A 13,237-nucleotide genomic window follows, 5' to 3' on the forward strand; every position below is an offset into this window, starting at 1 on the left:
TAATAAACCTACTGCAGCCAATTTGCACCAATAAGAATCCTTAGGATCCATGTTTATGTGCACGTCAAACTACAACAACCTCACTGTAATTAGCTGAGGCATCACAGGTCTAAGTACTAGTCATACAACTGCAGCATCAAGTAAATCAGTGACGAGTGGATAGACATCCAAGTGACTTCTTGATTTGGTCACGCTCAGTACCCTTGTTCTCTAACAAGCACTTGCACAATCACTCCAGTGTCCCCACACTATGAACTTAAGACTCGTCCATCAAGGAAAGGATCATGAATGAACAAAATGCCCGATTTTATTAATTAATAAAAATGTTAAGTACAAATTTCATGCTTCCAGAATAATTACAATGCATCTGCCAAATTGGCTTTTAGGGCATACTCCTAATATAATAATGGTTGCCTGGATGTAGTTTATTGCTCGTACCAATGTTGAGAATTTATGTTTCTATCTAGTAACTATAATATGAGTTATGGACATTATAAGGAGTTTCCACTTTTGAAATAAATAGTTGCTTGGGTATAGTTCATTTCTCATATTAATATTCAAAATTTATGTTTATATCGAGTGATTATAAAACCACTATATGATCATTATATAAAATATGTAAAGCAAGGCTTAGTGGCAGGCTTCTTTACATTTTATTTGTCGTAGTTTTGTATTCAATATTTCTATATAATGGAATACGGAAAATGAATTTTAACAACAAATTCTTATAAAATTTTTTAAACTCAAAATTAATATACCATACGATAAACACATAAATTCTCCATTGTTATTATATGAAACACAAGAAATGAAATTCAATGATCAATTCCATTATAGTTTATCAAGTATGTTAAGAAACAAATTTCATTTTTCCATTAGAAAACTATCACACGTTCGCTGTGTAGAATACAAAAAGGAAAATTTAGCAACATGTTCTTTTGTAATTCATTAATTAGATTAAGGCTCAAAATCATATTTTTATACAATGACTACAAGACCATGCTTGTAACAATTATAATCCAAAAACCAAGTAGTAACCATTTGGAGCATATAATAGTCCTTACTATAAATTCAAATTCTTTTGTTTTTCACAATAGACCATGTATGTAATAGATGCAGTCCAAAACACACATCATGCCTTTTTTTTGTTTTTAATTTTCTGGATCATCTAAAAGTTCCTAGATTAAACCTACACAATATAGACGTTTACAATAATAAAGTTCCCTAAATTTTGATCCTACTATTTGAAACCAAACAGACTCAAGAAAAATTAAATATCATTTTGTTTTCTGTTGAGCACTTTTTCTAAATAATCAGGATAAGTGAACGAGGCACTCATTTTGGCATGCTATCAAATGACCTAGAATTCAAATACTGATTTCATCAGGGCTTTCACCATTGGATTGAAGTATTCAAGGAGGGCTAACCCACCTTTTAGTCACCATTGCTTATAAGTCCCTTTCATTTTTAATTATTATTATTTTTTAAGCCTGTATTCGGTGATTGGATTCCCGGCATTTTCTTTTTGGAAGTATCGAACCAGGTCTGTTGTCTCCGACCGACAGGTCCGGTCCAGGTCCAATTCTCGGACTCGAAATCGAATCGAGTGGGTCCGGCCGCGGAAAATTTCTGGACCGACATGATTCCACGAACACGTGGCCGCCTCTAAGGGCATTACCGTCATTCTCCACCTGAACATAAAAAAAAACCAAGTCATTTCAAGAAATCTCAGCCCTGGGGCATTCCCCTGAAACCCGTCGGTATAAACCGGGACCCCTGGAACTCACCGGCTTCTAGTTTCTTGGAAAAAGCCGGGCACCGCCTCTCTACTGGGGACTCGCTCCCCACCTTCTCCCGTTTTCTATCGTCCGATTTCGCCAGCGAAACGAAGGGATCTCCGCTTCAGAATCGCTCCCGTGATATCTTTTACCCCTAGAGAAGAGATCAACCCCCCGGATTCCAGGTTTGATTCGATCCCGAATGCAATCGGGCGTTTTCTTGATGTCTTAGCGAGGAATCTGACCTTTTTTTGCAAGAAATCCGTGTGGAATAGCTATATTTTTGTTTTGTTGATGATTTTTTTTGGTGATTTTTATTTTTTTTTGCGAATTTATTGAAGGATGTTCTTCTCGGGGGATGCATCCATTCGGAAGAGAGTGGACTTGGGGGGACGGAGCTCGAAGGAGAGGGATCGGCAGATGCTATTGGACCAGACGCGGCTCGAAAGGAAGCGCCGGTTAGGGTTACGGCAGCAGTCCAACGCGGCTGTCAAGATCCAGGTTAGTAGGCGACATTTTATTTCTCTGTGAGTTGTTCTTATTTGATGCTGAGTATGAACGTTTCATGTAAATATTCAATTCTCGCTGGCTGGAACGCTATATCTTGGAACTGAGTGGTTAAGATTGGCTTTTCAAATTACATTTGGCTAGTTTTAAGGTTTATAAGGTTTATAGTTTTTCACTTCGGGAGCATCTATGGGGTAAGAGGTGGACAGTAAAGACAGTTATAAATGCTTTGATATGATGGGGTTATGGTTGTCAGTCTGAGTTTGCTTGTGCTTGAGACATTGGTATTATGATATATAGCAACTTTTGTGTGGCTAAGCTGAGCATAGGAGCAGAATAGAATTGGTTAAGGAGGAGCATACTTCGCTTATACGGATATATCAAATCCCTAGAATACGATGATTTGGCACAGTTGATGGACTTTCCCTAGACTTTCTCATTAACATGGTTCATCAATTTAAGATTTTTCAGTTATACATGGTTATCCAAAATTTTCAGGGTAAATTTTGGCTCCAGTCACTCTGGCCACAAGATATTTCATGTGCGAATGTTATTTGCAGCATCGAATTGGCAGAGGCAGTCATTTTCCCAATCCTGAGTTTCTCAAAACACAAGAACCATCTAACAAGGTGATTTTGGGATCAATCCGTCCAAGTTCTTCAGCTTCTTGCCCAGTTTCCTTACACCCTCCCAATCACATCAGAAAAGATACATGGATTAGCTTGTTGGTTGTCGAAATGGGGCCTAAATGATGATGCATCATGGCATTGCTTCTGTTTTGCCTATCAATTCATATCATTATATCTGCAAACACAATATAATGGGTGTATTTTAGCTCATTGTATAGCATAACGGAAAGATGTGGAAGGATGTTTGATGGTACGAGATATCTTGGAGCTTGATTATACTTATTTCTCAATAATCTATTTTGTCGATGCAAACAGCATGAGCTACCCAAGTCCTCTGAGCCTTTATCTGGGCATTCAAATTCCAAAATTAAGTATATTTTGGGAAGAAATCTCTCCATATCCTTGTCACAACACCCACAAATGATTTTATTGCATAGTCTGGAGGAGCCAATATATAATTAAACTTGGTTGTTCAGTTGCTAGTCATTAAATCATTTAATCATTAAGTACGCGGCATTTTCTAACCAAGAAACATATTATTTGGGGAAATTTTTTTGATGGGAGTCCTTTCCTAACTGGAGACATACTATACAGTGAAAGTTTTTGGTGGAAGTCTACACTAGTGGGATAATACTTTTATACTTAAGTTGTTTTTGAAAAGTTCCTTTTCTGAAGTAGGGATAAAAATGAGTATTAGTTTAAGATATATTAAAGAGTCAAGGAACAAGCATTGCCACCAAATTCAATGAAATAAATGGTAGCAGAAATTGGAAAAGAAATGATGCATGCTCTTGACTTATGATCATGGGTAGCTCAGGTAAATTTTTATGACTGTTACTATCAATCTAATTATAATAGTAGGATGTTGCCATTTTGAACTAGTTCATATGGAATAACATTAAATAACTAATTGAAGTTGTTGTTTAGTAATTGATACCAAAAATTGCATTTCTTAGATGAAATTGGATGCCCATCTAAATGTAATATTTTGAAGACTTGACAAAAATTACCAAATGCATCTGTTCTGTCCTTGTGGATAATAAATGGGTCGCGAAGTTTTTCTCTTCTTCAAGAAAGGAGTTTTACTAGTAAGGTTTCATTCTCTTTTCCTTGAGTTCTCAAAAGCTTTTCACCATGTCATTGTAACAGAAAATGGGATGCATATTAAGTGGGATCATTGCATTGTTATTAGGGTAACAATGTGTTTCAAAAACAATACATTAGAAGACTTCTAATAGAGATATATATATCTAAGAATCCAAACTTTATGCTACGATCAGAATATTGCATTTTGCATCCTTCTTGATCATCGGTTAACATAGTACGTTATCACCTAAGACATGGATACTTTAAATGCATGGTACTATATTTGTACCATAACATGCCTCATCGTGTGTCGAGGCTGCGGAAAGAAAATGGTTCTTTCCAATGCATTTGGAATATTGCAAGTTAATATGTGTTTCAGTGTGGATGCATTCAAACATACCAATATGGACCATCATAGATTTGTATGCATGATATCGACTCACATATCTTTGTATCGTGCTTTTACTTGTTTATTATGGCATATATCATATATTATGAAGTGGTGTGGCATGGTACCTCCATTGTGTAATAATGCTAAATTTCTTTAGGATTAAGTATTTTATTTTCTAACTGTTTGGATCTTTTTTTTTTGATTGGCAAGTAATGAACTGGACACTATTAAATTTACCCTTTTAAATTTCCATAGATTTTTTTTCTTTTTCTTCATTTTTTTGAAATTGCATGATTAAGTCTAATTCATTCCATTTGCATTATCGACTAAATGTAATTTTTTTATATTTCTACATATTTGATTCACTAATTTGAATGTAACAAGCAAGGTACGCTGTACCGGTCCGAACTGGACGGTGCAGGGCGTACTGTACCGGTATTGGTACCCGGTACGAGTGGCGTACCGACATTTGGTATGCTAAAAAAATTTCGTACTATACTGTACCGACATTGTGCTAGTGTGGCACTGATACGGGGTCCGGTACCGAGACGGCAAACTTTGGTGACAAACCTATAAATTCATGATAAAAAATAATATAATAATGTTATAAAATTCAGTTTTGTGGAGCAAAGACTTCCATGTTTGAAGGGATGATGGTTTATGCTATAACTTTGTCTATGGTTTGGTTATCAAAGTGCAATGAGATTGAAAATCTTATCATCATAGATGCTTCGGATTTTTGGATTGACTAGCAATTGAACAACTAGAATGCATGTGGGTTTGTTGTAGTTAGGTTTTTTTCTTTTTTTCCTTTATTGTTTCCTACCATTTGTAATTAGGTTTTCTTCTTGATTTGTTTACAACAGGGATTTTAAGTTTTCCTTCTTGTGTTACTATCACAAAAATGATGCAGAGAGAACTAGTTAAACACAGGGACATACTTTTGCTTCTAGAAAAGGAATTAGATTTTCTTCATTATTTCTTTAAAGTTGGGATTTTTGTTTTGTTACCTTGTTTATTGCCAACATTATAAATAGTTTTTGCCGTGTTGTTTACATCCAGGGTTTTGAATTTTTCTTTTTTACTTACTACTAGGAGTGTATAAGTGGCTATTTGGATCCTTGTAGCTGAATTTGCCTGCAAGTTCTGTTTCAAGTGTAGCTCAGCTTGGGTATTTGGAGGTCTGTAACTTGATTGCATGATGCAGGTTGAGACTTGGGTTAGTTGCAACTTGGGACCGAACTGTTACAGCTTGACTTGTGGTCAAAATGACTGTCTATTGAGCTATAGGAGTTTATGCTGCTCGCACCTTGGATGAGATTCTATCGCTCCCCTCTTCACTTGGGAGAGGATTTGAGGACTTAGTCACGTAGCTTTGATGACCTCTCCTTTCAATGCCCAACGCCCCTTCCGAGTGGCTTTCTAGTCTCCTCAACCTCTCCTCGACTTCCTTGACATTGTTGGCTCCCTACATTGCCTCTTGCCCCCTCCTTGGTCTTTTCTCGTGCTCACCTAGCCTCTCTAGTGCAACTGACCCTAATCTTGTTGCTCGCTTCACCATCCCAAAGATCGCCATTGTTAAGATTGCCATTTGCATCTATGCCAAGAGGCTTCGTTGCATCCTTAGCACCAACTTCCACTTATAGCTCACCTTTGTTATCCTTCCCGATTCTTGCACCATTGCCACTACCTTTTTCTCCTTCATTGTTAGTGGTTACCTCCTCGACTGTTTCAGCAACCTTATTTGCTTGTTTCAATGCCCATGGTTAGGGTTCATCATTGCCCAAATCATACTCATGCCTCCTCGAGAATCCTTAGCATCATTGCCATCTTCCAGGGAACCTCGAGCAATTCTAGCATGCTTCAATGCTTGTTGCTGTACAAGGACATGAAAAAGGAGGGGAGGGGGTTGGGGTGCAACTGATAGGCATTGATCAATACTTGGTAGGGCATGGAGGGTGCTTTTGTTTTTGTAGTTGATGATCCTGTTCACCAACTCCTTTTATGGCTCTTATGAGGAAGATTTCAATGTTGTGCTTTGGGTGATGTGCCAGGTCATTAGCATGAGGAATGGGGGCATGCTAGCTCTCCCTAATAGGGAAGAATGACAAGGCTGCTGTGGCATGTATGGTTATGTGTGGATTTTGCTGCTGATAAGGGAGGGCTTCTTGGCCCTCTTTGGTGTGGCCAAGGAGTGTAGTGAGCTGAGCATTGCGGCGAGTGAAAAAAGGCTCCTTTGAAGCACTGTTACATCCAACCAAACAACTCCTTTGAACTTATCACCCTCAGCTGTGGTCATCGAAACTGAAAACAGAAAGTGCTGCATCTAATGCTGCAGACTCCCAAAACAGATCAAAGTCAGCCACATGCAACTCAAATCAGTCACAGTGCATCTGTTGTTGCAGGGTTTCAAACAGCCTCTAAGTATGCTAGAAAAAATGCAAGCTATTTATGGTATTAAAAAGTGATAGCTGGGATCCAGACACAAAATGATGTAATTTTGAAACTATCATTTTTTATAATACTCTAGAAAATTTCTCATTTTTTGTTCTGAAATCAGCAGGGCAAGCCAAAATCTAATGAATAAAGGGTCTGTAAATCTAATGAACAAAAGATCTGTAAAAAACTAAAGTATCAACCTTAATTTGAGTTTGCTGCACTGCTCTGTTTGTTGAGGGAATCTTTTGTTTGGGGAGAAGTTAGTGCAAAATGAAAGGGTACACAACAGTTTTGTGCTGTCATACATACTATAAACATGTCCTATCTGCATTTGGTGTAGCATCACTTGAAAGGGGTCAAGGTTGATTGAACGTCTTCATTTGGTTTTGAAGTCTGAAATGGTTGCTCACTTGTTGGTTGAAATTTTATCAAGCTATTTGGACTTGGTGGTGTTGTTCTTGAACATTCTCAGGCTGATGGATGGGTACATAGAGATTTGAAGTTACTAGCAGGTTTTGGCCATGTATCACTCCAGCTGTTTACTGTTAACTGGCCCATGTATCCATTCTCTTCATTTCAAGTGTGTGCACACTACTGAAAAAATATTGCAGTTTATTGTAAAAAAACAATAATCTTGTGAGTTCTACCTAGTTTTAGAAATACTACAACAATGCTCAAGGATGAATTGATTTTAGATTATGAAAATCCATCATATTCGGTTAACATGCAAAATATGATTGTGACTACATATTCTGTACCTTTTTGAACCCTAAAATGTGGAATGCTCCAATTAAGATATTCTATGCATGACTACATGCATAATTCGTATTTTGTTAACTGTCCATGTGGCCCACACAGGGGTAATACCTTTGGTCTGACGATTAAATGAAAGTTTTTGGGTATCGTACCTACAGAAATGGGGTGGTATTAATTTTTTGTCTTATTAGTGAAACTGGCAACTTTATCTCTTGGTTTTGTTTATGGTCATGTTTTTTTGTAGGATTTGCATTTCAGAAGATAATGGAATTGAGTGTTTGAGATACTTTTTTCAAAGACTCAGCTTCAACATTTTTTATATGTAATTATAAGAAAAGACATCATTGTCACTCTTCCTTTCCCCTGTGCTTGCAATATATGGAACTTGACTAAGTATTAGCTGCAGAAATGCTTCAGAGGGAGGAAGGCTGTTGAAATGGCACGTTCAAAGGTGCGAGAACAATTCTGCTTTACATTTGGCGACCATTGCCAAAAGGCAGATTGGTAGGTTGATTCTTATCTTCAAATTAAGTTCTTATCACTATCTTCCTTTTCCATTTTTTCTTCTTGCAAACATTTTCTAGTGTTTTGTTCTGTCAAGCCAGGCATTGTTTTGGTCCCGATTCAGAGTTTCTTCGCCAGATGCTTTTCTTCTTTACTGCAAACAACAATGGTGATGTCAGCATCCTTCTGGAGGCATGCCAAATGTTGCTCCAATATGTTAGATATAATGGTATGCCTAACAGGTTTATTTACTATTTAGCATGAGGATTCCTTTCATTTTAGTTGAATACCTTATTTTGATAAGTAGAGCCTAATATTCTTAGTTAATTTCACATTTCACATGTTTTAACTTGGGACAACACTTGTCATATCTTGAGCCATCTCTCACAAACTATGGACCTGTGTTTGAGCTTGTCTGGTTCAAATATTCTCTACTTTTACTTATCATGTATGCCTGGAGAAGCAGCAGCATGGTGCACAATGTTCCTCATCTTTTATTATATTTAGGAGGTATATTCACCGAGGTCTTAAAAACCACAAAAACGGGATGGTACAAGTGGTACAGTACTGTTCTGGCAGAAAACCAGCACAATGGTACAGAATGTGTTGGTAAAGACACTATCCTATATCATGGGTTGGTACCTAGTACCATACCGGTTTCTCAAAAAACTGGCACACTGTCTAGTACCATTTTTAAAGCCTTGATATTCACATCGTGGTACTATTAGATTCTTGATATTAAGTTGTAAATTTGATTTTTAAAGTGAACATAAGATACAGTTCTAGTTTGCTGCTCTCCTGTTATCAAACTATATGATTCTTCATTAAAGGACATGCTTGGTGTTACTTTTGCTTTTAACAAGTCATCGTCAATAACCAGTTTTATTTATGTTATTAAACAAAAAGTATCTTGTGGTATATCTGATGTTTGGTGATCACATTTTATGCACTACTTTTTAATTTTTATCAATGGGCATACCATATTTGAAAGATGAAGCAATCTCACAAAAAGAAGCTAGAAGCTAGTTTTTCTAGCATCTCGTAGAAGTATTTTTTTTGACTAATACTTGTAGGACCAATTTTAGTCGATGTTATCAAACACTTATTTTTCTTGGTATTTTATTAATTTTAAAATTTGTTAAAGGACTTTTTTAAGCAATACGGCATGCCCTACATAGACCTGTTTAATGGGCTGGCTGGGCTGGATTCGGCCAGGCTCAGCCAAAAGATATAACTGAAAATCTGAAACTAGTCAGGCGTGAGCTTGGCCCGTCTTGGCCTTCTGGCCCGGTGTTTACTTGGGCTTCGGGCATGCCTCGGGCTTAGGGTCTGTTCGGTACTTCTTTTTCTCTTATTTCTTTTTTTTTTTTAAAAATAGAGATATGGAATCCAATGCAAGAAATATGTTTGGTTATCCTATTTCTATTTCTGTTTTTTAAACAACTTCCATTATTTTTGGAAAAAGTGAAAGTAAAAATTTTCGCTTCTAGTTTTTTTTAAAAGTGAGTTTTCACCCTTCTCCTCTCAACATCTTTTCTTCTGCCTAATATCGCCCTCAGGCTTGTTGCGCCTGCCCAACCATACCGAATCCCCGAGCCTTGCTTGCCATCTCTTTGCCTGATGTCGAGCTATCCCTTGTCCCCGACCATGTCGTCGGCCCCATCCGCACTTCCTTTTCCTCTTTCACTCCCTCGATTGCCTCTTTGCCCGACGTCAAGCTCTCCCTTATCCTCGACCACGTTGCCAGCCCCATCCCTGCTTCCTCTCTCTCATCACCGACCATTTGCCGGCCCTTCTTGTGAAAAAACAAGAGAGCGAATCAAACATGTTTTCTTTTGTTAGAAATCTGAAAAAAATAGAATTCCTATTTCCAGATTTTTTTTTAAAAAAAGAGAGAGAATAATGCCAAACACAGTCCTAGCATCGGGCTTCTTGGACCTTTTTTTCAGTTTTAAAAGTATAAAAAATGGTTGTAATGATTAAATATTTGAAAGGGATGGGTAAGGGCCATGAACTTGTGTTTATGGTTGTTCATAAGGAGTGTTGGTGCATGGAAGAGAGATATTAATATTTTTTTGGTCACTAAATTCGGATCCGTAAGGCATAAGTATACATTATATATTATATAAGATTCAAGCTGAGCCGAGCTTGGGCCGGGCTGAACTAAACTCGAACCTGGCCCATTTTAACAGGCGGACTCATATTTCAAGCCTAGCCCGACTTGGCCTGCCGAGCTTAAAATCCAGGCGTGGCTCGGCTTGCCGAGCTTAAAATCTCGGCTTGCCTCAGCTTGGCGAGCTTAAAATCTAGGCGTGGCTCGGCTTGCCGAGCTTAAAATCTAGGCCTAGGCCCATTCAAAAAGCTCTGGGCTTGGATGGGCGGGGCAGGCCATCCAGCTCGTGAGCAAATCTAGCCCTCAACTATGAAAGGCCTATGTTACTCCCTTTTATCTTCTTCTTCTTCCTCTTGTTCTTACTTTTGTCGTCAATTTAGAAAAAAATGTATTCATGTGCTCAACGATTTGGATGGAGCGTATATACTGATAAATGAAAAAAAATATACCGATTAATTTATATTCCAATTTTATTGTTTTTGACTATAAAATATGCAGAACAATTTTTAAGCTTGAATTTGTAATTAATTTGGACACTGGTGATATAATAATAAACATGGTGAAATTTTCAAAAACATCATGAGATGTCAAGGAGGAAGACAAATTGATTAAGAGTTAAACATGTAGTAAAGCATAATGATGGTGACAAGTCCATACTGGTCCGGGGGAACATGATGCTTCCATTGTCTCTGTTGCTGCTGCTATGGATCTAATATTGGAATATTGTATTTGCTGCTCTGACACCATGCATGGAATCTAACTTGGATTGCAATATTATTACATCCTATTTTGCATTTCTTTCAAGGGAAAATAGATCCAAGTTTTGCTTGCTGTCTCAATATTCTCATATCTTGTAAAATGTTCGCTGGAAGATGAAACACAGAGACGAGAATTGCCTCTTGTATGCAAGAAAATCTTTTGCACTCATGACTTTTTAATCACTTATTCAGAAATTTTTATATGTGCCCCTAAATACAGATCCAGGTTTTAGTTAGGTTTAATTGGAAAATCATCCAGATTAGCATCTCTTGTCTAATATTTTCAATAAGGGCATTTAATCTGCCTTGTTTATGTTCCACGTACCTTCTTCTACTTAGTAGTTTCTTTTTTTTACCCCCAAAAGTTTCCTTTATATTTTTGCATTATAGTGTGTGATTGTCTTTAGTACCATAATTTTCTAGTTGAAAGCACCACATCATCAATGAAATCTGCCCCAAATGATAAATGTATGCTTCTGTCCAAGTCCAACTATATATTAATCAGAGGAGTTATTTGCCAATCATTGCTTCTAAGAGCTAAAACGTTGATTCCATTCAAAAAAAAGAGCTAAAGTGATGACGAAAATAGGGGTGGTTTGACGAGACTTCGTTGGAAAGATAACAAAAAATTGTGTGCATTGGATGTCAGATTGGGCAGAGCTTCCGAATTCTTTATTGCAACTTTTGTCATGCTGTCTCATGCATTTTCCTTGTTTTTTCTTGCTCTTTAGCATAATTTTAAATCTTCTATTTGTGCAGTCCCCTGAAATCTTTGTTCTAGATACCTAAATTATCTGATTTGGTTCTTCATCTTTTGAGTGTAAAATATGTGATAAGTGTACTTCCTTTTATTTACTATTTCTCCCATTGTCATTCCTAGTTTCGTAATAAATCCACAAAATGTTTCTTAACAAGTTAAACGATCAGGTGAAATATCTTAATTTAAGATTGGAAAATGTTGAGTACCATGTTTAAATAATTCACCTTGATATAACGGTAGTCAAGAAGTGAAATCTGGTGGTGGTTTGCTGGGAATTATAGAGATATCAAGGTTTTGGAGTGTGGCATGTTGTATAATATAGCATGAGAAGGTTCTTAATGCTTCCTCCAAATCTTTGAAAGGTTGACTTGATTGGAAATTAAGTGCTCTTTTCTCAAAGGATCAAGAATTTAGAGATGCTGTCACATGAGTGTCGAGTTGGTGGGTGATTAAAATGTGATCTTGTTAAGTATTAAATGGTTATTGGTCAAAGTTGCTCTTAGCTGCTTTCTTTTTATAATGAAGGATTCTTGAACTTTGTTCTTTAGATTTAAATCAACCTCCCAAGAGAGTGGATGGGTTGCTTGTAACAGTTACTAAAGATACGGGATGCCAGACTTAAAAGAGATTGACAGTGGGGATAGAGGCAGTGCAGTGGGAATTGGTTTTGGCAGCTACCTGTTGTGCTTTTTGGTCGTGTGTGATCTCTTTCTGTCATGCTTTCTTTACTTGTTTCTCTTCCTTCCGTAAATCTCTGTTAAGCAATAACATGTTTAGGTGTTCACTCGTATGGTGTACCTGATTTCAATGACATTTACTTCTTTTTTTTTTTTCTCCCTTGACATGCTAAATAATTATTAATAGTGGTTCAATACCTTGTATTTTGCTTTTTGTTAACTTCTCATCCAATGTTATGCTGGATTGTAATATTCGTGCAGTGATTGCTTTGCTCTAGTTGGATCTTTTGTTATTTCTGATATGGGATTTACTTGTTTACAGGGAGTATTGTAAGTCTCTTTGCCGGCCTCGATTACTCTTCAAAACATTCTCTTGTGGTGCATAGGGTTAAAAAATTTGCGTATATCTGTCTGCAAGCAATATACCAGAATAGGTGAGTTGCATGTGTCATGTTGTTTTTGAAATAGCTGCTTGGGCTTTGCATTGGTGAGCATGTTCAATTTTCGCTCCCCTGTCTTTTAATCATTTAGAAGTGAGATTTGGAGAGAGGTCTAGTACATGTTTGTCCTTCAACTTTGTAATTCTAACCTCTATATTGATATAATTGAAAAGATAATTGGGAAAAAAACTTTATTGTCATCATCCTCATAAAAAAAGATGTGGTATTGAAGTTATCCTTTCATTCAATATAGTGGTCACTGAGTCAAGTCCCAATCTTTTGCTGTTGGGATTTTGCACACTAATATCTGTGACAACCTCATAAGGTTGTCTTGGGATCATCATAATATTTTTCTGGTGTGACTTTTTGAATCAAAATTAATAGTCTTAAAATGTGGTG

At 37.0% G+C, this 13,237-nt stretch overlaps 1 protein-coding gene across 8 annotated transcripts in view; it reads left to right on the forward strand.

Annotated features, from left to right (window-relative positions):
• Positions 1-1,725: 1,725 nt before the first annotated feature.
• The window catches only part of LOC103715777 (E3 ubiquitin-protein ligase UPL6), a 50,266-nt gene continuing 38,754 nt past the window's right edge, over positions 1,726-13,237 (forward strand). For 5 of the 8 annotated variants that reach the window (XM_026807961.3, XM_039121559.2, XM_088717056.1 and 2 more), the window contains exons 1-5: positions 1,731-1,963; positions 2,120-2,279; positions 7,993-8,090; positions 8,192-8,319; positions 12,721-12,832. In XM_026807961.3, the coding sequence (XP_026663762.1) occupies positions 2,121-2,279; positions 7,993-8,090; positions 8,192-8,319; positions 12,721-12,832 (497 nt within the window). In that variant the 5' untranslated portion in view covers positions 1,731-1,963; position 2,120. Of the gene's footprint in view, positions 1,964-2,119; positions 2,280-7,992; positions 8,091-8,191; positions 8,320-12,720; positions 12,833-13,237 lie in introns of all 8 variants that reach the window. The other 3 variants (XM_008803531.4, XM_088717059.1, XM_026807963.3) reach the window with 3 other exon arrangements.

Source organism: Phoenix dactylifera, chromosome 2, assembly GCF_051530095.1.
Source record: "Phoenix dactylifera cultivar Ajwa chromosome 2, Ajwa_hap1_PhDact_Kaust_v1.1, whole genome shotgun sequence".
Classification (NCBI taxonomy): Eukaryota; Viridiplantae; Streptophyta; class Magnoliopsida; order Arecales; family Arecaceae; genus Phoenix; species Phoenix dactylifera.